The 24540-nt window shown below is 43.6% G+C and overlaps 1 protein-coding gene across 8 annotated transcripts in view; it reads left to right on the top strand.

The window, feature by feature from the left end:
- UBAP2L (ubiquitin associated protein 2 like) overlaps positions 1 to 24540 on the top strand; it is a 209072-nt gene that overhangs the window by 43795 nt on the left and 140737 nt on the right. For all 8 annotated transcript variants that reach the window (XR_004537187.1, XM_033923051.1, XM_033923053.1 and 5 more), the window contains exons 11-14: positions 6795 to 6880; positions 12060 to 12231; positions 23349 to 23550; positions 23692 to 23963. Coding sequence is in view for 7 of the 8 variants with exons in the window: in XM_033923051.1 (XP_033778942.1) it covers positions 6795 to 6880; positions 12060 to 12231; positions 23349 to 23550; positions 23692 to 23963 (732 nt within the window). In the remaining variant the exon portion in view is untranslated. The remainder of the gene's footprint in view (positions 1 to 6794; positions 6881 to 12059; positions 12232 to 23348; positions 23551 to 23691; positions 23964 to 24540) is intronic.

Here is a 24540-nt window from a genome sequence, read left to right as displayed (position 1 = left end):
CTCCCAGAGTGTTCACCAAGTGCCTGGTAGTGGTGTCAGCGGCTCTATGGAACTATGGTCTTCAGGTATTTCCCTACCTCGACGACTGGCTCATCAAAGAGTCAACATCTCAAGGGGTTATTCTAGCGACCCAATAGACTACCTGGTTCCTCCAAAATTTGGGATTCGAAATCAACTTTCCCAAATCTCAACTTCAGCCTTCACAGACTCTACAATTCATTGGAGCTTTTCTAGACACTATCCAACTCAGAGCATTTCTTCCGCAACAACGATTGGAAGCTCTTCGTCACCTCTGTCATACAGTGTCTTCCCGCTCCTCCATCTCAGTGAGACACATGATGATACTTCTGGGTCACATGGCCTCCACAGTACATGTGATTCCTTTTGCCAGACTTCACCTCAGAATTCCTCAGTGGACCCTGGCAACTCAATGGACGCAAGTTTGCGACCCTCTTTCTCGACACATATCAGTCACTCCTTCATTGAAATAGTCTTTCCATTGATGGATGCTCTCTTCCAATCTTTCCAGAGGCTTGCTTTTTCAAACGCCCCCACATCAAAAGGTCCTCACGACAGACTCTTCGACCTACACTTGGGGCGCTCATCTCGATGGTCTCCGTACTCAAGGCCTCTGGACTCGTACGGATTGTCAGTGTCACATCAATCTGTTGGAGCTCAGAGCGATCTTCAAAGCTCTCCACGCGTTTCAACATCTGCTTCACGACCAAGTAGTCCTCCATTCGAATGGACAACCAAGTCGCCATGTATTATGTCAACAAACAGGGAGGGACGGGATCTGCCTCCCTTTGTCAGAAGCTTTGAAGGTTTGGGACTGGGCAATCCGCCACAACACCTTCCTCAAAGCTATCTACATTCAAGGGGCGGAAAATTGCTTAGCAGACAATTTGAGTCGTCTTCTACAACCTCACGAATGGACACTCCATTCTTCGCCTCTTCATCACATTTTTTCACAGTGGGGAACGCCTCAGATCTCTTTGCAGCTCCCCACAACCACAAACTGCCTCAGTTCTGCTCCAGGATTTACTCCCCTCATCGCCTCGAGGCAGATGCATTTCTTCTGGAATGGACGCACCTTTTCCTCTATGTGTTTCCTCCATTCCCTCTCATCTTCGTCTGGTCATGCCACCATGATTCTAATCGCTCCTCGGTGGCCGAGACAACCCTGGTACTCCCTTCTACTTCAACTCAGCAGCAGGGAGCCATACCTTCTACCAGTTTTTCCTTCTCTGCTTACACAGAGTCAAGGATCTCTGCTTCTTCCCAACCTGCAGTCGCTCCACCTGACAGCTTGGTACCTCTCAACATAACTCCTCTTCAGTTTTCTCAACCTGTAAGAGATGTTTTAGAAGCTTCTGGAAAGTCTACCACTAGACAATGCTATCACCAAAAGTGGACTAGATTTTCTACCTGATGTTTTTCTCATCATAAGGAGCCTCAACTTTCCTCCTTATCTTCTGTTATGGACTACCTTTTGCACTTATCCAATTCTGGCCTTAAGTCTACATCGATCCGAGTCCATCTCAGTGCAATTGTGGCCTTCTATCAGCCTATTGAAGGGAAACCCCTCTCTGCTCATCCAGTGGTATCCAGATTCATGAAAGGACTTTTCAATGTTAAACCTCCTCTCAAACCGCCTCCTGTGATTTGGGACCTCAATGTTGTCCTTACTCAATTAATGAAGCCTCCATATGAACCAATTGATACCGCTCATCTCAAGTATCTCACTTGGAAAGTGGTATTTCTCATTGCCCTCACTTCTGCTCGAAGAGTCAGTGAGCTGCAAGCTTTAGTTGCTGATCCACCTTTCACTGTGTTCCATCATGATAAAGTGGTTCTTTGTACTCATCCTAAATTCCTCCCTAAAGTGGTCTCGGAATTTCATCTCAATCAATCCATTGTTCTTCCAGTGCTTTTTCCAAAGCATCATTCTCATCCTGGAGAAGTTGCTCTTCATACTCTGGATTGTAAATGTGCTTTGGCCTTCTACTTGGAACACACCAAACCACACAGAACTGCTCCTCAACTTTTCGTCTCCTTTGATCCGAGCAAATTGGGACGCCCTGTCTCGAAGCGTACCATCTCCAACTGGATGGCGGCTTGTATCTCTTTCTGCTATGCCCAGGCTGGATTACCCCTTCCCTGTAAGGTCACAGCCCATAAGGTCAGAGCAATGGCGGCCTCTGTAGCCTTCCTCAGATCGACACCGATTGAGGAGATATGTAAGGCTGCCACTTAGTCCTCGGTTCATACCTTCACCTCTCACTATTGTCTGGATACTTTCTCCAGACGAGATGGACAGTTTGGCCAAACAGTATTACAAAATTTATTCTCCTAAATTGCCAGCACTCCCACCATCCCATTCTGGTTAGCTTGGAGATCACCCATATGTGAGAATACCTGCCTGCTTATCCTGGGATAAAGCACAGTGACTTACCATAACAGGTGTTATCCAGGGACAGCAGGCAGCTATTCTCACAACCCACACACCTCCCCTGGTTGGCTTCTCTGCTGGCTATCTGAACTGAGGAGACGCGCCCTGCGCTGGGCAGGAAGGCACTCGCGCATGCGCGGTACGGGCGACTCGAAACTTTGAGTTTCTTCAACCAAGTCTGCTTGTGAGGCGTCCGCATCCGGACTCTGTCGGATGACGTCACCCATATGTGAGAATAGCTGCCTGCTGTCCCTGGATAACACCTGTTACGGTAAGTAACTGTGCTTTCTCTGTCTCCATCTGTTGGTTCTGGACTGGTCTGAAGGACTCAAGGAAAGAAAACTAATTGCTTTTGGTCTTTACAGAGACATGCACTGGCTGGAGAGTTGTACAGTAAACTAAACTTTAAGCTTATATACTGCATCTTCTCCATAAATATAGAGCTCAACATGGTTTACAAAAGTTAGAAGGTAAGTACAGTGGGAGTTGGTGATAGGGGGAAGCGGAAATTTACATTTTAGAAGATAGCCAAGATTTCAGGTGTCTACGGAATAGTTGGAAAGAGCCCAGGTTGCGCAGCTGGGCAGGGAAATTATTCCAGAGCTGTGTAGTTTTGAAGTGAAGAGATTTCCATAGTTTTCCAATGTAGGTAATATCTTTTAGTGAGGGAAAAGTTAATTTGAGCTTTTGGATAGATCTGGTGATGTCGGGTCTCGCAGTATTCCAAGACAGAGGAAATAAAGGGGGAAGAAAGCCATGGAGGATCTTGAAAGTTAGGCAGGCACATTTAAAGTAGATCCTGGAAATTATTGGGAGCCAGTGGAGTTGTAGCAAGAGCAGTGAAACATGGTCAAATTTGCTCTTTGCAAAGATCAGCCTAGCTGCAATATTCTGGATCTGCTGAAGTTTTTGAAGACTTTTCTTGGTCAGACTTAAATAGACCAAGTTGCAATAGTCCAGCCTCGAAAGAATGATTGATTGAACAAGGACAGCAAAATGTTGGTGGTGGAAACAGGATCTCACTTTCCTCAACATATGGAGGCTAAAAAAGCATTAAAATTTTTTTTTTTACTAGAGAGTTAAGATGATCAGTACATGAAAGTGTTTTGAGTCTATAATGATGCCCAAAACTTTGCTTGAGAATGCAATCTGCAGTGAAAGTCCAGAAGGCAGTGGAATGAACGGAGGTAGCTGATCTAACTTTGGACCAAGCCAAAGTAGTTTTGTTTTGGACTCATTTAGCTTTATTTGTACAGTAAGGGCCCAGGATTGAAGTTTCGTTATGCATTCTATAATATTCTTGGTGAGGTTAGTAAGATTTGAATTGAGAAGGACGAAGATGTCATCTGCATATGTATACAGTGTTTCAAAGGGGAAGAGATGGAAAAGCTTCAAGGTGGACATATAGATATTGAAAAGAATAGAGGACAGAGGTGATCCCTGCAGGACTCCACATAGCGGCTTCCAGGGTGATGACCTGGTGCCATTCATATTAACAGTGTATGAGCGAGATTATAAGAATTTTGAGAACCAGTCTAAGACAGTAGAATGAATACCTATCTCAAAAAGTTGGTAGATCAGAATGTCGTGGTGATTGATGTCAAAGGCCGCTGATAGGTCAAATTGTAATAGAATTGCAAACTTATTACAAGAGTGTAGTTGCTGAACCTTTGAGATTAGTGAGACCAATAGAGATTCGGTACTGAAGTTAGGTCTGGAATCATATTGACAAGGTAACAGAATGGAAAATCTAAATATGACGAAAGTTGAGCAGATATGATAGACTCTAACATTTTGGTCAAGAGGGGAATGTTTGCTATGGGTCGGTATCTAGACGGTGAGGAAGGGTCTAGGTCAACTTTTTTCAATAGTGGGGACAGAGCAATGCGGCCCATCTCTTCAGAAAATAGACCTGACAGTAAGGCAGAATTTATAAGTCTGGTGAGCGATGAGATAGCCTGAGTGGGAATTTTCTCATATAGGTATGAGGGAAATGGATCCAAGACGCATTTACAAGATCTTAATTTGTGATACAGTTTTGAAACCTCAGCCTCAGATACATACTCGAAGGTAGTCCAGGCTCTGTCTACTAAGGTAGAAGTGGTGTCATTGGTCACCAGAGAGTTGTAAGAAGCCAGTGATAGAAAAGAGTTTCTTATAATAATAATAATTTTATTCTTATATACCGCCAAAGCCGTAGTAGCAACCTTGTCATTAAAAATTTTTGCTAGATCATCTGCTACTGGGGAGGAAAGATGTATGGATTAGAGAATGACACGGTGGTTGTTACCCGCGGCTAGCCGCAAGTAGCCGCGGGTAACCTGCCGAAACGGGAAGAGAAAATTAGTGGTCGCTGCGGGGACGGGGACAAGGCCATTCACCGCCCCGTGGAGCGGTGAATGGTCTCGTCTCCGCAGTGAAGCCAGCACGGATCGCGTGGTCCAACATCCCCACCCGATCGCCGCATCCCACGTCCTGCCATCTCCCTCCCTCCACCTGACCTTAGGTGCTTGCCGAATCCGAGTTTAATTCTTCTCCCAGCTAGCATGCTTTCAATAAGTCGCGCGTGCGCAGCTGCTTGAATTGTTGAATCTCCTCTGAAGGAACCGGAAACAGGAAGCTGGGTCAGAGGAGAAGATTCAACAGCTCAATCAGCCGTGCGCGTGGCTTATCGAAAGCGTGTGGCTGGGAGAAGAATTAAAGTCAGACTCGGCAGGCACCTAAGGTGAGGTGGAGGGAGGGAGATGGCAGGACGCGGCGATCGGGCGGGATGTTTCCTCACATTAGGAAGGAGGGAGTGGACAGTAGTCGTGGGGACGGGGCGGGCACAGTGATCGGGGGGACGGGGCAGGGACAGTGGTTGCAGTGACGGCGACAGGGCGGGTACAGTGGTCGCGGGGACGGGGCGGTGACAGGGATGGTGGTCGCAGGGACAGGGCGTTGATGGGGACAAATTTTTTCCCCGTGTCATTCTCTAGTATGGATGAATCATGGTTAGAAGTTAAGGAGCGCCAGATTTTAAATTACTACTTTCATTATTGGATCTGGTAATTTTGTCACCATAAAAATTTCTAGCTTTCTTTAGTGCTGTATTATAGAACCTGATACTGTCCCTCCAAGACTGTCTATCTGCAGGAGCTTTGGATTTTTTCCATTTCCGCTCCAGTACTTAGCATTTCTGCTTCAGTTCTCTGTGGTAAGGAAGGTACCAGGGGGCCTTGCGGGAATAGGAAACAGTCTTAGTAAATAGGGGGGCAAGAGAGCAGTAAGTAGATTAGGAGAGGGTTACCCATTTATGCCAGCTGACTTCTGAGGCGTCGGGCTTAGGGCAGAGAGTGAACTGCTCAAGAAATTGGGTCCAGAACTGTTCACTTGCAATTTTCTTGCGGAAGGTAATAGGTTTTGAGGCACAGGATTGAACCCCAACTTGAGACATAAAAACAGGAAGACAGAAAGCGCCTAAAAAGTGGTCGGACTAAGAGACTTGTTCCCAACGAACATCTTCAACTAAAGTTTTATAATCAGTAAGGTCGAGAAAGCTGATGATAATCAAGAGAGTGCCCCTTTTCGTGGGTTGGAGAGGTCTTAAGAGAGGGAAAGCCCAGAGGAGTAAGAAAATTGCTGCATTCAGTTACATCCTTACTAGTGTTATCATCTAGATTGGTGGTCTCAAACTCACGGCATGGGGGCCACATATGGCCCGCCAGGTACTATTTAGAAGCCCTCGGTATGTTTATCATAATCACAAAAGTAAAATAAAACAGTTTCTTGATCCTATGTCTCTTTAGCTATACATTACAATATTATTATTAAGATGTAGCTAAAAAGAAAGATTTATAAACTATAAAAAGTTTTACCTCATGCAAAATTGTCATTTCTTTAATAAGACATTAACTATATTTTCTGAGGCCCTCCAAATACCTACAAATCCAGAATGTGGCCTTGCAAAGGGTTTGAGTTTGAGACCACTGATCTAGATGGAGGTTAATATCACTAATAATCAGTAATCGTTGAAATTTTAGAAAAGCGCTTGTTATGATCTCAAAGACAAGTTCGGAGGATTTATTACAAGGAATTGGGGAACGATATAGTGCCAGAATACCCGATGGGTGGCAGTGGAGTTCATCATTGACAGAAGCTAGCATATATTCTAATGATGTGTCACTACCCTTTTCGAGAAGCTGTATGTCAAAAAATGATTTAAAGAGAAGAGCCAGGCTGCCTCTTTTCCAGTAATTTCTGGGAGAGAAAAGGCCTTGATAACCATGGGGACAAAGCTCATTTTGTGTCTTTGCATGGGTGTATTCTCTTCTAGTGGTAAGTCTCTCTTTTATGTCATTAGCTTTCAGAAACCAAGATCTTCACTGCATCCAGTGTGACTGCAGCACCCCTACCTGCTGAGAATGTGACAATTACAGCTGGGCAGAGGTGAGACTATTCAAAACAGCAGATCTCTTCTGCAAGAGGGCTGGTTTTGAACTAATATCATTTCTTATGTTAAAGAATATCACAGTGCTTGGTGCTTTCTAGCTCTGTCGCTTGGCAGCAGCTGAAGAGCAGCTACTTTTTATTGTTCCTCCAGACCGGTACAGAATGGAGACTGAGAACACATTGACTTTTGGCAGTAGTACAAGTGGGCTGTGCAGTCCCATCTACAATCAGTCTGTTCTCAGCCTCCAGCAGGTGGAGGTGCTAAGCCTGTTCATGCTTTCCCGTTGTTAGTTAGAACTTGGATAAACCCTTTTGGGGGCCTGTTCGACCTCAGGAGTGCCATGCTCAGGCTGCTGAGTCCATCCATCCATTTACCCCACCTCCCCCCCAATTTTCTTCTTAGAGATGTCTCAGCTGTATGCTTCTAACCAACCTGATTCACTAAACGGCCCACCACATATTTTTCTCCTTGATCGCCCATTTTCTGATCCAACCCACGCAGATTAGTAAAACCCCATGCAAAATAGCCAAGTGATTCATTTACATTGCTTGGCTATTTAGCATCGGGTTTTACCGGTCCTAAAACCCGATTGCTGTAGACCTGTTGGTAACTGTGTTATCGACAGGTCTGCCTGGGTTTTTAGTTGGGTTTTTAGTTGGGTTTTTTTTTTCCAATGGCACAGATATTTTGCGTGTATTACACACACAAAACCTGTCCCTTAAAAAAAAAAAAGAGAAAAAAAATCCTCCCCCAACGACCCCTGACAGTCGCGCGCACCCTCCGCCCCCCCCAGACAAATGCGGCGACTGACCCTAACCTAAAACAAATGGCAGGAGGGATGCCCACTCCCTCCTGCCACCGGAGGCCCCCTACCCCTCCAGGCCTCCGTGCCCTGAACCTTAAAAGTTGGGAGTAGGAGGTACTGAAAACACCTCCTGATCCTCCCCTCTCGCCGACGACACTGGGCTTTAAGCCCCAATCTGGTGCATTATGAAATGCACAGGGAAGGGCCTAAGGCCCTGATTGGCTCAGACACCTCGGGTTCCTTCCTTGGGAGGCCAATCAGGCCTCAATCAGGAATTTCCATAGGCACCTTCCTAAGGAAATTGCTGAGTGGCTCAGATGCCTCAGGAGGAGCAGGTGTTTTCAGTACCTCCTGTTCACAACTTTTAAGATATGGGGCACAGGGGCCTGGAAGGGGAGGGGGGCCTCAGGTGGCAGTAGGGAGTGGGCATCCCTCCTGCCTTTTTTGGGGGGAGGTGGAGGGAGAGGACACCTTAGTGGCAGGAGAGGAGAGGGCATCCCTCCTGCCTTTTTTCTTCGGGGGGGGGGGGGGGGGGGGGGGGGGGAAGGTCTTTCATGCAGGAGGGAGTGGGCATCCCTCCTACCATTTTGCCGTGGGTGGGGAGTCAGTCAGAATGGCTGGAGGGAGTAGTGTTTGTGGCAAGCTACTTCTGGTGCAGAATGAGTGTATAGTCTTCACCTTATGTATTAAAGGCTTGGGTGAAGAGCCAGGCTTTCACCTGCTTTCTGAAGTAGATAGTAGAAAATGACACGATGGGTGTTACCCGCCAAAACGGTGAGGAAAAAACTGTGTTCACTGTGGCTACGAGGACAAAGCCATTCACTGCCCCGTGGAGCGGTGAATGGCCTTGTCCCCACAGCACGGTCATCCTTCCCTCCTTACTGCTGCCAAGTCTAAACATCTCCCTACTTCCTCCCTGCCCCTTACCTTTGTGGTTGCAATTTCTAAACTACCTTTTTATAGCAGCCGGAGCATCGAAGCTGCGTATGGCTGCCATAAAGGTCATCTCTGACGCAACCGGAAGTTGCATCAGAGACGACCTTTCTGGCAGCCATATGCAACTTCAACGCTCCGGCTGCTGTAAGAAGGCAGTTTAGAGATTGCCGGTCACAAAGGTAAAGGGCAGGGAGGTTTGTTGGCACAGTTATCGGACCGGACCTGTTGTCCCGGGGGGGGGGGGGGGCGTGGGTGCATGACGAAAGCGGCTAAGAGGTGTTCTTGCTGTGGGGGGGGGGGGAGGTGAAAACACCACAAAGGTAAGGGGCAGGGAGGGAGAAAGGAAAGGTGGGGTGGAGAGGAACAGACGCTGAAGGGAAATGGGTAAAACAGTGGGGAGAAGACGCTGAAGGGACATGGAGAAGACAGAGTGGGGAGAAGACGCTGAAGGGACATGGGGAAGACAGAATGGGGAGAAGACGCTGAAGGGACATGGGGAAGACAGAGTGGGGAGAAGACGCTGAAGGGACATGGGGAAGACAGAATGGGGAGAAGACGCTGAAAGGACATGGGGAAGACAGAGTGGGGAGAAGATGCTGAAGGGACATGGGGAAGACAGAGTGGGGAGAAGACGCTGAAGGGACATGGGGAAGAGAGAGTGGGGAGAAGATGCTGGCAGGGGAGAAGACAGATGCCAGACCAATTTGGAAGGGGGGGAGAAAGGGAGAGGCACAGTAACAGAGCAAATGGAAGATGTAGAGAGAAGAGAGACAGTGGATGGAAGGAATTGAATGAGAAGATGAGGAAAGCAGAAACCAGACAACAAAGGTAGAAAAAAAAATTATATTTCTTTTTTTTTTCTACTTTAGGATACAGTAGTATATTAGTTGTGTTGCTAAAAATTTATAAAGAAAGCCCTGCCAGCTGAACGTATTTCTCCAGTTCAGCAGCCAGAATTTTGATTTATAAGGAAGGAATAAGCTAAATATTGCAGTGCTGAGGCTTGTATGGATGCTCTGGGGGCGGTGAATGGGATGGCAGTGATGGTGACGGGGCTGTAATGGGGGTGACGGTGATGGGGCGGTGAAGGGACGGTGGGCCGGGGCCAGATTTTTTCCCCCGTGTCATTCTCTAGAACAGGGGTAGGGAACTCCAGTCCTCGAGAGCCGTATTCCAGTCGGGTTTTCAGGATTTCCCTAATGAATATGCATGAGATCTATTTGCATGCACTGCTTTCAATGCATATTCATTGGGGAAATCCTGAAAACCCGACTGGAATACGGCTCTCGAGGACCGGAGTTCCCTACCCCTGCTCTGGTAGATAGAGAGCAGAGTGTTGCTTGTTTTATGTCCTTTATTCAATGACTTGCTATACCACATACTCTGGGATCAGGCTGATGTGGTGTACAATATAGCATTGAAAATTCAGTAAAGGAAAATACAGGAAAGAATAAAACTTGAGAAAGCTAGCTAATTACAATTAAGAAAAAAATTATATATACTGCATGAATTCTGATTCGGGTTCATAAGCAGATAGGTGTTCAAATAATGTTTGAATTGAACAAATGATGGTTCAGATCTTATGTAGGTAGGTAGGACCTTTCAAATCTTTGGTGCCAAGGTTGGAATAAAAAGCCAAATTTTGCATAGATTCGTAGTGGGGATTTTTTTTTTTTTTTGAGCAGGGAGAAATAAGCAGTGTTCATCGAGAGAACGCAAAGGGTAGGAGGAGGTGTAAGGAGTAATTACTGAAGACAAGCTGGAGAACCAGAGTGGTAGGCTTTGAATATCAAACACACAATTTTAAACAAGAAGCCAGCGAATGGAATATAAAAGGGGTGCAACATGATCATACTTTTTTTTTTGCACAATGAAGAAAACAAGCAGCGTATTCTGAAGGGTTTGCAGACGACATAATTGGGATTTTTGTAATCCAGTATAAAAAACATTGCCTGTAATATGAGAAAGCACCTGCTCTCAGTAGAAGGGAGTTCATTGTTTAAAGCAAGGTTTCCCAAGTTGGACCTGGAGTAGCCCATTGCCAGTCAGGTTTTCAGGATATCCACAGTGAATGCACATGAAATTGATTTGCATACTCTGCCTCCATTGTATGCAAATCTCTTTCCAGTGTAATTCACTGTGGATATTCTGAAAACCTGTCTGGCAAGTGGTTACTCCAGGATCAACTTGGAAAATACTGGTTTAAAAGATTTACAAGATAGGAGATTGGAAATCCATGTTGATGCAAGCATTTGAAGTCACAGATTTGGATTTACAGGTCACGATTTATAGTGGCTCTATCCAGGTTCAACAGGGCTTGGGGACAGAGAAAAACAATCCTCCAGGGCATTTGCCACATATATAAAACTTGAGATGTCTTGATAAGAATTTCACCTAATGGAGATGAAGTACAGATGTTCCTCTCAGTCATTGTTTTATCAAAATCTTCATCCTTAATCAGTTTCTTTATTTGAGGACCAACAAAAATTCCATCTTTCAATTTTTCTTGTGTGATGAAGGGAAATTTCTTAGAAAGGTACTTTAAGCAGGGCTCATCCTGTGGTAGAGCCCTTACAAACTGCTTCATCAAGCTCGATTTGATGTGTAGTGGTTGAAGCAGGATTTTTTGGGGGTCTACAAGCGGTTCATGCAGAAGTAAACTAAGAACAGTTCTGGAATCGGCATAAAAAAGTGAGGTAATATCACATATTAGTTTTCAGTCATCCAAAATCGTGCAGACTAGTGTAATAATTTAGATTCATTGACATAGTGGATTTTGGTTTACATCCCTTTAGGTTGAACATATCCCTGGGTTTGGGGTTAGGGGAATGGGGGGGGGATATATGGAGGGGATCTGGCAGATGAAGGGCTTTTGCTTAATAGAGTGAGAAGCTAGAAGAAACGAGGCCTTTCGCTTCAGTTTTGGTTAAATTGAGACACTTACCTTATTAAGCTTTAAGCTCTGCTGGTTATTTGCATGATAGATATAAGATCTCCATTTTATTCATATGTCTTGGATAATGTTAAAAATGTTTTTGTATCTTATAAAGTTATTAACGAAACCCGATGTAGCCCAGAATTAGGCGAAACATGAGTGGGGTATTATCACATAATGATTAGATTAGAATTGAGCTAAAAATTATGGAAAACCTAGGTAAATCAAGCCAATATGATGACTTGCCTCCATTATGTCTAGATTCAAGGTCCAGCTTTAATATACTACAAATCAGTGATATCTAAGTGGTACTTATAGTTTAAACATAAAATATAGAACTATCAAAAGAAAAAGACACCTAAGGGAGCTAGGTTACAAATTGACGAAATAGTGGTGGGAAGTAATTGACCTTAAGAGAAACTGGAGGAGGGGAGGGAATGTCTGTAATAGAAACAACACTCATCTGAGTGATGTCTTTCCTCATCTTTGTTCAATGTAGGATTGATTTGGCAGTGCTTCTGGGAAAAACATCATCCTCCTTGGAGCATGAGTCTACAAACCTGGAATCATCCCAGAGTCCTTCACTTTCCCAGCCTCTTGTCTTCAGTAATTCTAAGCAGAGCCCAATCTCCCAGCCCAGCTCTGGAAGTTCGTTTTCCCACCACAGTGTGGTAAGCAATACCATGGAGCATATGTAGAGAAGTTGAGTAGCTTCTTGGCTCTAAATTTCTCCTGCTTGTGGGATTATGAAGGAATGGGTGAATTCCATTACATCTAGCATAAGATGTGTCTTTAAAGAGTGGGTTATGTCTGTCTGTTTACTTGCAGATGGAGTTAGAGGGTAAAAGCTGAACTCTGCTCATATACAGGCCAGTCCTTACCTCATTCAGTCAGTATTTCTCTACTTCTAGCAGATGGTAGGCAGTCTCCCAGCTTTTCTGGGCTCAGTTTGTTGTTTGCTCCCTTTCTGGGTTTCCTAGTTTGGTTGAGCTTGGGGGTGCGGAGCTCTTGGGCAGCTGGCTTGAGAGTGCCAGGTTCTCTTCCTCTCCCCACTCCCTTCTAGCTGGGTTTCTCCTTCCTCTCTTGAAAAAAAGATAGAGGGAGATTTTACTCGGTGTATCATTTGGAGCACTATGTTTATTTGTTTGGGGGGGGGGTTCCTTGATTTTCCTTGGCTCTGCTGGGGTGAGAACCAGCCTAGGACAATAAAAGGGACAACTCATCTCTGAGCAGTAAGACTGGCATTGGGGCGAGTACTCAGGCTTTCTATGTTTCTGTGCTATGAGGTCATAAAACGCTGTCATCCTAGGACAAGCAGGCAGCATATTCTCACATATGGGTGATGTCAACCACGGAGCCCGGTATACACAGTATGACAAGTGAACTGGCACTTTAAGTTTTAAGAAACTTTGTGACTGCCTACATTGCAGATGCCACTGCCTTCCTGCCTGCTGAGGCTTGTGGTACCTCAGTTCTTTGTTTTCCGTGGAGTAAAGAAGTGCTGTTTGGCTGGCCTTCATTCAGACTAAGATGCCTTCCCGCTTTTGCATAATTTTTCTTTTTTCTTGTAAGTTTCAGCGACAATGGAGTAAAATCTCACTGAAGTAATTTTTTCGTCTATGTCGAAATTGTTGGTGGTTTTAAAAAGTGTGGCAGGTGTCAGCGGTCTGTTTCTGTTGCAGACCCTCATAAATGGTGTCTACAATGTTTAGGCCCTGAACACAAAATTGAGACTCATTGTTCAACTTTAAAGTCGAGCTCTCTTATAGCCTATTGCGTTCAGCAGGAGCAGTTGTTTGGTGCTGCCTTGGATATCGCCAAATCTTCACAGGCATCAACATTGAAAACTCCAGCTTCAGCTTAGACATCACAAGAGATTCTGGCATCGGGGAAGCCAACTAAGAAGCCACCCACTTCCAAACAAGCGTCGCAGGTCTCTACAGCATCGAGTCCCTTGATGCAGACCTAACAACAATGTCACCGCTCTCCTGCTTCACAGGTTGTCTCTTCTACATGGTGTGCATCCTAATCGATATCATCCACTCCGAGACAACCTGTGCACCGATGGTATTGGCTGTTGAGCCATCAGTATCGGTGCCTTCTTTTAGGGAGAAACTCGATGAGTTCTTCCAGAGGGAGCTCGGTAATATATTTAAACTGCACTGCATATCGGTGCTAGCATTTACTCCCTCGGTACTGGCCCAGCTTGAGCATAGTGTTACAGGGCCTCAAGGTACCACTGTCAGCTATCCATTGGAGCATCAAACTCCTCAGGGATCTCCTGTGAGACACTGTTGTTCACCTTCCAGACATTGATCTTCACACTGATGTTCCTGTTTGTCTCACCGATGCTCCTCATCGAAGCATCGATCCTCTACTTCGAAGCATCGACACTCTTCTTCAGGGCGTTCGACTTCAAGATATCATTGATCCTTACTGTGTCGATCTCATACTTTGAAGCTTAAGAGAGACACTCATCGGTCCTCTTCCTCGTCTTCATCAGATCAGTATCGAAAAGTTGAAAATCTTCTCGTACACAATGTTCTGCTCAACACACAGTGTCTCCAAGCCTTCTACATGATTCAGATTTGCATTCTGACTCACTGTTCACCTTCTTTATCTGCAGCTGAGCCTTATAGTCGCCACAAAAAATGCCTCCTGGAAGAAAATCTCCTTCAGAATGACTTTCTTTTACTAGATAATTAGGCAGCTAGGCAACACCCTACCTGTTAAATTGGAAGCTGACATTGGTCACAGTGCGGAGTACTTGGAGGTCTTGGACTATGATGAACCTCCCAAAGAACTCCTCAAGTTACCGTTACATGGCATTCTTAAAGAGACACGTCTTAAAAATTGGGAAACGCTTTTTAACTATCACAATAGCTCCAAGGAAACTTGATTCCTTATACAGAATCATTTCTTGTCCAGGGTTTGATAGGCCACAGCTTCAACATCAATCATTAGTGGTTACATCAACCCTTAAATTTTCCAATGCAAAAGTTTATGCCTCGGCACCTCCAGGGTGTGAGGGTCGTACTGTGGACAAATTTGGATGTCACCTTTACCAGAGTTCTTGCTGACAAACAGGATCCTTAATTACAATCCTACATTTCCTGTTATTTGAAACAACTGGTAAGACAATTGCCTAGCTTTGACCAGTATATTCCTTCACAGCAGATTGTGTGTTGGATTTGTTTGCATGCACTTTGACATTTAATAAAAATATTTAAACATAAGATTATATTGTGTGTATGTGAAAAATGAATGGCCGAAATTGCATTACAATTAGTACTGTTATTATGGGGCGGAGCTTGGGTGGGGTACTCTTTATTTGTTAGACTTGAGAAACACTGATCTAGAGCATCAGCTATGTCAGTGCCTATGAGACGTCTGGCTTGGCTAAGAGTTTCTGATATGAACATCAATCTTCAGGACAGATTAGCCCAATGTTCCATGCTTGGGGGATGAGGTTTTTTTTGTGATTCCATCGAGGCAGCCACACAAAAATTGACTGCTTGAAATGAGTTTGAATTTTTTGGTCAGAACTAAGACTAAGCCATCAATTTCAAGACAGGCAGCCAAGCCTTCTTATTCATATCAAAAGAGATGTACTACTAAACCTTATGTTTCTAGACTGTCACCACAAAAGAAGCAGAAGCAACAGCGGTCTCAGAAAGCTCAGGCGGCAGCTCCTCAAAAGCTATTTAGTCTTTTTGACAAGCTTCTCAAGAGTACGAGTAGCTGCTTTTTCCCATCTCATCCTCTTCTTCATCCAATTGGAGGTCGTCTACAAATCTACCATCAACATTGGACTCTGACGACAACTGACCTGTGGGTTCTCAAAGTCATCAAGGAAGGTTACTCTTTTCATTTTGTTATCATATCTCCAAATCATCCTCCCAGAGAGTCCTCTTTCAACCTGCAGCAGATGTCCCTTCTTTGGGAAGTAGAGGTTGTGCTTCAACTAAATGCCATAGAGGTAATGCCCCCCTCTCAGAGAAATCAGGGGCTGTACTCCAGATATTTTCTCATCCCGAAGAAGACAAGAGGTCTACGTCCAATTCTCAACCTCTGACACTTCAACAAGTTCCTGGTCAGAAAAGTTTCAAATGCTATCTCTAGGAACTCTATACCCATTATTGGATCAAAATGATTGGCTATGTTCTCTAGATCTAAAAGAAGCTTTATACCCATTTACCAATTCATCCTTCTCACAGAAAGTTTTTGCGATTTCAAATTGCCCATCAACACTTTCAATACAAAGCATCTACTCCAAGAGTGTTCACCAAATGCCTTGTAGTAGTGGCAACAGCTTTAAGAAATCAAGGGTTTTAACTTTTCCCTTATCTAGACTGGCTCATAAAAATGTCTCTCAGGTCGGGACCTGACCCTCCTCCCCCTCTGAGAGAAACAACGGAACATGGCCTTTGTGTGGAGGGATCTCGGGAGCAGCTGAGAGAGGAGGAAATGTCATTGCTGGTGACTCCGGAGAGGATTGCAGAGGGAGGAGGTGCACTGCAGTCGAGCGGTGGTGAGTTTGGGGGAAGTGAAACCCAGGAAGGAGAACGGGACCCCGGGCTACCTCAGCTCAAGCCGCTCGAGAAACCGGCAGTTACACTGGACTCACTATGGGGAGCAATTGAAAATCTTCAAAAAGTATGCACGGGATACATATCTTTAATGGCTGATGTTTCAACTAAAAAATTAGAAGTAGACTATCAAGATCAAATGAAACAAGTGGGGGACATTGAAAAATCTATAATTGAGTTTAAATCCGTAAATAAGCAGCAAACAATGGATAAACTATTTCTTCTTCGTAAAATTGAAAATTTGGAAAATCAGAGTTTAAATTTAAGGATTTTAAATTTTCCTATGTCTAAATTTAAAACTCCTAGAGAGATTTTCAAGGACTTTTTAGTTTCCATATTGAAAATTACAGAAGTGAATATACCACCTTTGCAAAAGATTTATTATTTGAAAAGGACAAATAAAAGAGATTGATACAACTACTGAACAAGATTTATCAGCACTTTAGGAATCATCAAAGCTTGAATTGTCTGGTCGAGCTACATTAATAGTATCTTTAGTATTCCATCAGGACAAAGAAATGATTTTGAGATTGTACTATAGTTTGAAACAAGTTTCTTTTTTGGGAGAAAGAATATATATATACTTGGATGTTTCAAAGTGGACTCATTCAAGAAGGAAAGAATTTCTTACATATCGGGACAAAGTTGTTTCATTAGGTGCCTCCTTCAGTTAAGCTTTCCCTGTAAATGTTTTGTTGTATTTCAAAATAATAGGTATATTTTTTATGATTCAGACAAATTACCTTTCTTTTTAGAAGGGAAAGGAGTTTCATTTGCACCATAGTGATTTCCGGAATAATTCAAGTCCATCATTGAGCCATCGGTTTCACTTTAATTTCCTGTTATTAATGATAATATGTGTTCTTCCCTGGAAGAATTTCCTTCTTTGTTTTCCTCCTCCACTTTGCTTGAGGACTATGTTTAAGTTAAATAATACTTTTTGATTTATTCTGTTTAAACCAATAGAAAATTGGATTTATTAATTTGTATTATTACCTTTTTTATTTATTTTGTTTATTCCAATAATTTATTGGATGTATCAATATCGGAATATTTCCCGTTAAGCACAATTCTGTACTTAATTAAAAATTAAATAAAGAATTAAAAAAAAAAAAAAATGTCTCTCAGGGGTGCGCCCAGCAATACAGTCAACAATCCTGTTCCTTCGGCACTTAGGGTTTTAAGTCAGCTTTCCAAAATCTCAACTTCAACCCTCTCAAACTCAAGTTCATTGGATCCCTGCTAGATACCATTCAGCTCAGGGCGTTCCTACCTCAACAAAGACAGGACAACCTGATTCAACTTTGCAGTCAAATATAACATCTTCCGTCCATCTCAGCCAGACAGATGATGAGACTATTAGATCATATGGCATCTACAGTACACGAGACTTCATCTCAGAACATCTCAGTGGTCCCTGGCATCTCAATTGTCTCAAGCTTTAGATCCTTTTTCACAGAAAATTACTGTCACATCATTGCTGCATCAATCTCTTCAGTGGTGGATGAATTTGTTAAATCTTTCCAAAGGGCTGCTCTTTCAAACACCTTCACATCAGAAGGTCCTGACCACAGACTCATCTGTGTATGCTTGGGGAGTGCACCTGGATGGTCTGTGGACACAAGGTCACTAGTCTGTGCAAGAACAGAAACTCCACGTAAACCTCTTGGAACTTGGAGCAATTCACAATGCTCTGAAGACTTTTCAGCACACTATATCCAATCACGTCCTCCTGGTCCACATGGACAATCATGTTGCAATGTATTACATAAACAAGCAAGGAGGGATGGGTTCTCTAACTCTAATACCACTAAAGATAGGCTAGTGCTGGATTGAGTTTATCTCTACTGAACTCCTATCAGAGACTGTGGATCTCAAGTGCCCGCAGCTGTTCGCCATTAGAACCAGTCTTGGCTAATAGCCTATATGCGGGCTATCATCGGTCCAACTGTCTCTTTTTTAATTATATATTTTTGTATTTTATTTGTCTCTATGGACTTCTCTTAAGACAATATTCTCTTTAAGAATATAGTATTTCTTTAAATATATAAATATCCAAATACTCTTTCGCCCCTTATATTTTATAGGACTTTTGCTTATAAAGTTAATACTTACCTCATGTGTAGTTCTCTACCCGGCCTTCCAGAAGTGTTACGACGGAAGATCTCCGTTTCGCTCTAACCTTATGATAAGAGCTTCTTCAGGAAATTATTTGTTTGTGATTGCATATACTTTTTGTACTGCCTCCGCGTCTTCAGTCCATTAGGGTAAGCTTTCTGGAATGCAAAACATGACAAAAATGGATTGATTATTCTCTAACTCTTTGCCAAGAAACAGAAGACTTGGACCTAGACAATTTTTCAAAACATATTCTTCAAAGCTGTCTATGTTCAAGGAGCACAAAATACACTAATGACAAACTCAGCAGACACCTTCGACTGCACTAGTGGATGCTCGTGGACGAGTGGAGCAGTCTTGCATCAGATATTACAAACTTCTTCAATTCTGTTTCAGGCAATACTCTCCTCATCATCTGGAGGCAGATGCCTTCCTCTTGGATTGGAGGGACAAGTTCCTTTATGCGTTCCCTCCAATTCCTCTCATTCTCAAACGCTGGTCAAGCTCAAACAAGAATCGGCTACCATGATCCTTATAGCACCTTGGTGGCTCAGACAACCGTGGTTCTCCCTTCTACTTCAGTTCAAGGTCAAAGATCCAGTAACCCTCCAGATCTTTCCATCTCTTCTCACTTGGAGTCAAGGGCTTTTACATCCCAATCTGCAGTCATACACCTGAGAGCTTGGTACCTCTCAGCCTGAGCTCAGCAGATGCTTATCTTTCTGATCCAGTCAGTCATTTTAGAAGCATGCAGAAAACCTTCTACACAGCAGTGCTACCAACAGAAATGGACACTGTTTTCAGTGTTGTGTGATCTTCATCAAGATGTTTCATCCTCCTCCATACCTTCAGTGTTGGAGTATCTTTTACACTTATCCAACTCGGGTCTTAAAATCACTTCAGTCAGAGTTCACCTTAGTGCTATCAGTGCTTTTCTATGTTAAGTCAACCATAAATCTCTTGCGGTTCATCCTCTTGTTTTTCTGATTTATGAAGAGTCTTTTCAACATCAAACCACATCTCAAGCCGCCTCCAGTGGTTTGGAATTTTAATGTTGTTCTCACCAGACTGATGAAGCCTCCATTTGAACTAATATTTTCTGCTCATCTTAAATATCTTACTTGGAAAGTGGTATTTTTAATCTCCATCACTTCTGCTCAAGTGAGTGAGCTTCAAGCATTGGTGTAGGACCTATATTCTACAGTTTTTCATCATGATAAAGTAGTTCTCTGCACCCATCCAAAATTCTTGCCAAAAGTGATCACAGAATTTCATTTAAATCAATTGATTGTGCTTCCAGTTTTCTTTTCAAAGCCTCATATTCACCCTGGAGAAACAGCTCTACATACTTTGCACTGCAAATGAGCTTTGGCTTATTACTTACAAAGGACTCAATCTCCTCTCCTCAACTGTTCATCTCCTTTGATCCCAATAGATTGGGCCGCCTAGTAACCAAGAGAACTATTTCCACATGGCTTGAGGCCTATATTTTCTTCTGCTATGCTCAGGCTGGGTTGCAGCTCAGGGGTCGTGTAACAGCATATAAAGTCCGAGCTATGGCAACTTCAGTTGCATTCTTACGTTTCACTTCCATTAATGAAATCTGCAAAGCAGCTACTTGGTCCTCAGTTCACATGTTCACGTTTCATTACTGTCTGTAATCATATTCCAGACGAGATGGGCATTTCGGCCAAGCAGTCTTACAAAATGTATTTTCTTGAAGGCCAACTCTCCTTCCATCCCACTGCAGTAAGCTAGGGAGTCCATATGTGAGAATATGCTGACTGCTTGTCCTAGGATAAAGCACAGTTACTTACTGTAACAGGTGTTATCCAGAGACAGAAGGGAGATATTCTCACATCCCTTCCACCTCCCCTGGTTGGCTTCTTAGCTTGCTTATGGAACTGAGGTACTGCAAGCCTCAGTTGGTGGGAAGGCAGTCTCACATGCATGATGCAGGCAGTTGCAAAGTTTCTTAAAACTTAAAGTGGCAGTTCATTTTTCCGTACCAGTCTCCGTGGATGACATCACCCACATGTGAGAATATCTGCCTGCTGTCCCTGGATAACACCTGTTATGGTAAGTAACTGTGCTTTCACACTATTTGGCGTGACTGTTGGACTCTGGACTCTGCGGTGAGCTCTCCCTGTTGGGGCCATTGGGCTCATTGGGGGATTTGACAGAGAAGTCAGCTGCAGGAATGGCCGCCATTTTGGATGCACACATGACTGGATCAGACCCGGGCCGTGAGCCCTGTTCAGTCAGGTTCTTTGAAGTCTGTAGCAGCTCTTCCCAGTCAGGTGCCTTTTTCATCTGAACTTGATTTACTGAGGCACCCAGGCATCCCACTTTTGCCTGGTTGTGGCCTTTACGAACCTTATGATGACCAGTACTAAGAAGCTCCTAGGTCCTTCCCGGTCCATGAGGCCATGCAGAAACTTATTACTGTGCAGTGGTCTACCCAGGACTCTGGTTTAAAGGTGGTTTGGGCCATGTTGTATTTGTACCCCTTATTGCAGGATGAGCTGGATAGGATTCAACTCCCCAATGTGGATGCTTTGGTAGCAGCAGTCAGGAAAAATATGATGACACCAATGGAAAGGGGCATTTCCCTCAAAGATGTGCATGATAGGAAACTGGAATCATCCCTCAAACTCTCTTTTGAGGTGGTAGCTTTGGTCTACAAGTCCTATGCAGCGTGCCTTGAAGACGGGTCTGGCATACCTCACTGATGTGCTCTGTGATCTTATCTGGGCCTCAGCTAAGCAGATGGCTTTAGCAGTGCCGACTCGGTGGCTGTTGTGGTCTTGCCATAAGAACATAAGAATTGCCATCCTGGGACAGTACGAGGTCCAAACCCAGGAACCTGTTTCCAACAATTGGCTAATCCAGGTCACAAGTGTTTGGCAAGATCCCAAGGAGTAAAACAGATTTTATGCCGCTTATCCTAGAAATAAAAAGTGGATTTCCCCAAACCATATCAATAATGGCTTATAAACTTTTCTTTTAGGAAATTATCCAAACCTTTTTTAAATCTTCTACTACTATTTCTATAGTGCTACCAGACGTACGCAGCGATGTACAGAGTCACAAAGAAGAATGTCCCTACTCAAGAGCTTACAATCTAAACAGACAAACAGTGTCTTATCAGGCTCCCCTTTAGGGGTAAGCTTCTGTTTTGATGAGAATCTGAAAAAGTTGGTGAAGGATTTAAGCGCTGTCCCAGCAATTGCTGGAAGATAAGCCTCATCCTATGACTAGAGCAGGGCAGTCTCAGTCACGTCTCAAGGAACTGCATCGGCACAGACCTTGGTAGAACAACGGGCTTGCAGAGGTCCAGGTAACAGCAACATCGGCCCTTTCAGACTGGTAACAGAGGGTCTTCCAAGACGGTCAGAACCTCTCTAGCCTCTCATCTTTAACAATGATGGGGCACTGGTCCACTCCTCACCAGGAATGATCAGTAGGCATCTTGCTGGGTGGAGTTGTGGATTTTTTCTGTGATTTTTTCTGTGGAAGAGAGATGCTGGTTGGCAACATGGTCTTTTGTTTCTAAAAAAGAATGATATGGGGACAAATTTGTCCATGTGAGTTTTGTCTGTCCCTGCCCTTTTCCTAACCTCTGCCTTAACCGCACAAGCCTTGAACACTTATGATTTTAAAGTGTTTGAGGCTTGTGTTTGAGGATGGAGCTTGCAGGAATGGAATAGGGACATTAAAATAACTCACCAGGATGGGAAAATGAGTTCCCGCGGTGATGGGGAAAAATTTGTCCCAGTGTCATTCTCTAGGCCATCATTGAAATGGCTTGGGGAACTTCACTGCTTGTTCCTAGAATAAAAAGCATAAAATCTGTTTTTCTACTTGGGATCTAGCTGGGTACTTGGGACCTGGGTTGGCCACTATTGGAAAAAGGATACTGGGCTTGATGGACCTTCGGACTGTTCCAGTATGGCAATTCTTATGTTCTTATGAAGCATTATTGGCTGGATATTGCAGCAAGAGCGGATGCTGCCTTCAGGATGTTGGTTCTTTCCTCCACAGGCTTGGTATCCTGCCCTTATTTATTTATTTTTCAAATTCTTTATTCATTTTTCCAACTTACATCATTTAAACCTTGTAAACATTACTTGTATTTCTTCTAACATCATCTTAAAAACATAAAATTATACCCTCCCCACCCACCCTTCCCACAAATATTTTAATCAAAAAATATCATATAAATATTGTACTCTTATCTATTGATCAAACCTTTAATATAACTTTATACCCTCTCCCCTTCTCCCTATGTACTTTCAGTGGATAATGATGTTTAATCATTGCAATAATTTGTCAATGGCCCCCAAATCTTTTTAAAATTATAGTTCCCTTTTTGTATGTTAATTGTTCTTTCCATTTTATAAATATGACATAGCAAATTCTACCAAAATGTATAGTTAAGCCTTTTATAATTTTTCCAATTACTGGTGATATGTTGTTTGGCGACTCCTGTTATAATCAATTAAAGTTTATTATTACTTGATGAAATTTGACTTTTTGCCCCTCTTGAAGATTACTTGGGAACATCACACCTCACCTCTTCAGGGACTCATTTGTTGCTAGATGGAAGAGAAATTGTCTTACCTGGTAATCATCACAACAGATGAGTCTGGTTTTCCCATCCTGGTTTTCATTTGTTGTCTTTTGGTTCAAGGGCAGAACATCCTGGTTATAAATTGTTGTGAGGACAGAGAAGTCCAATTGTGTTAAGAATCTCTTTTTGTTTAGTTATTGCAATACTGGCTAGCTGAGGCAAGGACTGACCTATATATGGGCAAAGCTCAGCTTTTATCCTCTTATCTCCAAGGACATAACCCACTCTTCAGGGACTCATCTGTTGTCATTCATGGAAAGAAAATTACCAGGTAAGACTTAATTTTCCTATTTTTTTCTGGCATTTGCTGCTGCTTTTTTTCCTTGCACTGATTTACTCCTGATAAGTTTTTGAGTGCTTTTAATATGAAGAGATTTTGTAGTGTGGTTTTGTTTTGGGGTTTTTTTTTTTTCAGTTCTCTTTTTGTTTGGTATTTTTGTACCCGCAGGTGAGCATGCTGGGGAAAGGGTTTAGTGACATGGTGGAAGGTAAAGGCGGTAGTACCACTGGCTCTCAGTTCCTGGAGCAGTTCAAGACTGCTCAGGCTCTAGCACAACTGGCCGCTCAGCATTCCCAGCCCGGAGGAGGGAACAGCTCATCATCCTGGGATCTGGCATCCACACCACAGTCATCTACTTTGGTCCAGTATGGTAAGTGACAAATTGGATAGCTGCAGTGCCATCTCACTGTGTGGTGTATCAGGTGCTCGGAGTCCATTTCTTGTTTCTCTTGTGCCGTATATTGTTGCCATTAGGACGCCTAAAGCTAAATGCTGTTTCTGTTGAATGCAGATGTAAAAAACACAGCCGATTCATCAGTTCACAGCCCCTTCACCAAGCGCCAGAACTTTTCTTCGAGCTCCACTATGATGGAAGTATTTATGCAGGACAAACAGCCTGTGGTGCCTTCTGCAGTGCCCGCCCCTCCCTCCTCACCCCTGCCAAGTAAAACCAGCATTCCTGCTCAGATATCACCAGGATCTTCGGACAACCAGTCGTCTAGTCCTCAGCCAGCTCAGCAGAAGTTGAAGCCACAGAAGAAGAAAACTTCCTTAACATCTAAGGTACCCATTCACCCTATCTTCCTCCCTACTCCTGGTATACATATTCTGCTTTTCCATTTTTCTCAAGCTAAAGCTCAAGTTTCATAGCTCTGAAAAACCAATACTAAGAACATAAGAACATAAGATTTGCCGCTGCTGGGTCAGACCAGTGGTCCATCGTGCCTAGCAGTCCGCTCACGCGGCAGCCCTTAGGTTAAAGACCAGTGCCCTATTTGAGTCTAGCCTTACCTGCGTATGTTCTGGTCCAGAAAGAACTTATCTATCCTTTTCTTGAATCCCTGAAGGGTGCTTTCCCCTATAACAGCCTCTGGAAGAGCATTTCAGTTTTCTACCACTCTCTGGATGAAGAAGAACTTCCTTACGTTTGTACGGAATCTATCCCTTTTTAACTTTAGCGAGTGCCCCCTAGTTCTCTTCACCTCAGAGAGGGTGAACAATCTCCCTTTCTCTACTAAGTCAATTCCCTTCAATATCTTGAATGTTTCGATCATGTCCCCTCTCTTCAAGGGAGAAGCCCAGTTTCTCTAATTTCTTGCTGCACGGCAACTCCTCCAGCCCCTTAACTATTTTATTCGCT

This window comes from Geotrypetes seraphini, chromosome 16 (assembly GCF_902459505.1).
Source record: "Geotrypetes seraphini chromosome 16, aGeoSer1.1, whole genome shotgun sequence".
NCBI lineage: Eukaryota > Metazoa > Chordata > Amphibia > Gymnophiona > Dermophiidae > Geotrypetes > Geotrypetes seraphini.
Note: the sequence above shows the minus strand (reverse complement) of the source record. Positions and strands in the feature narration are given on the sequence as shown.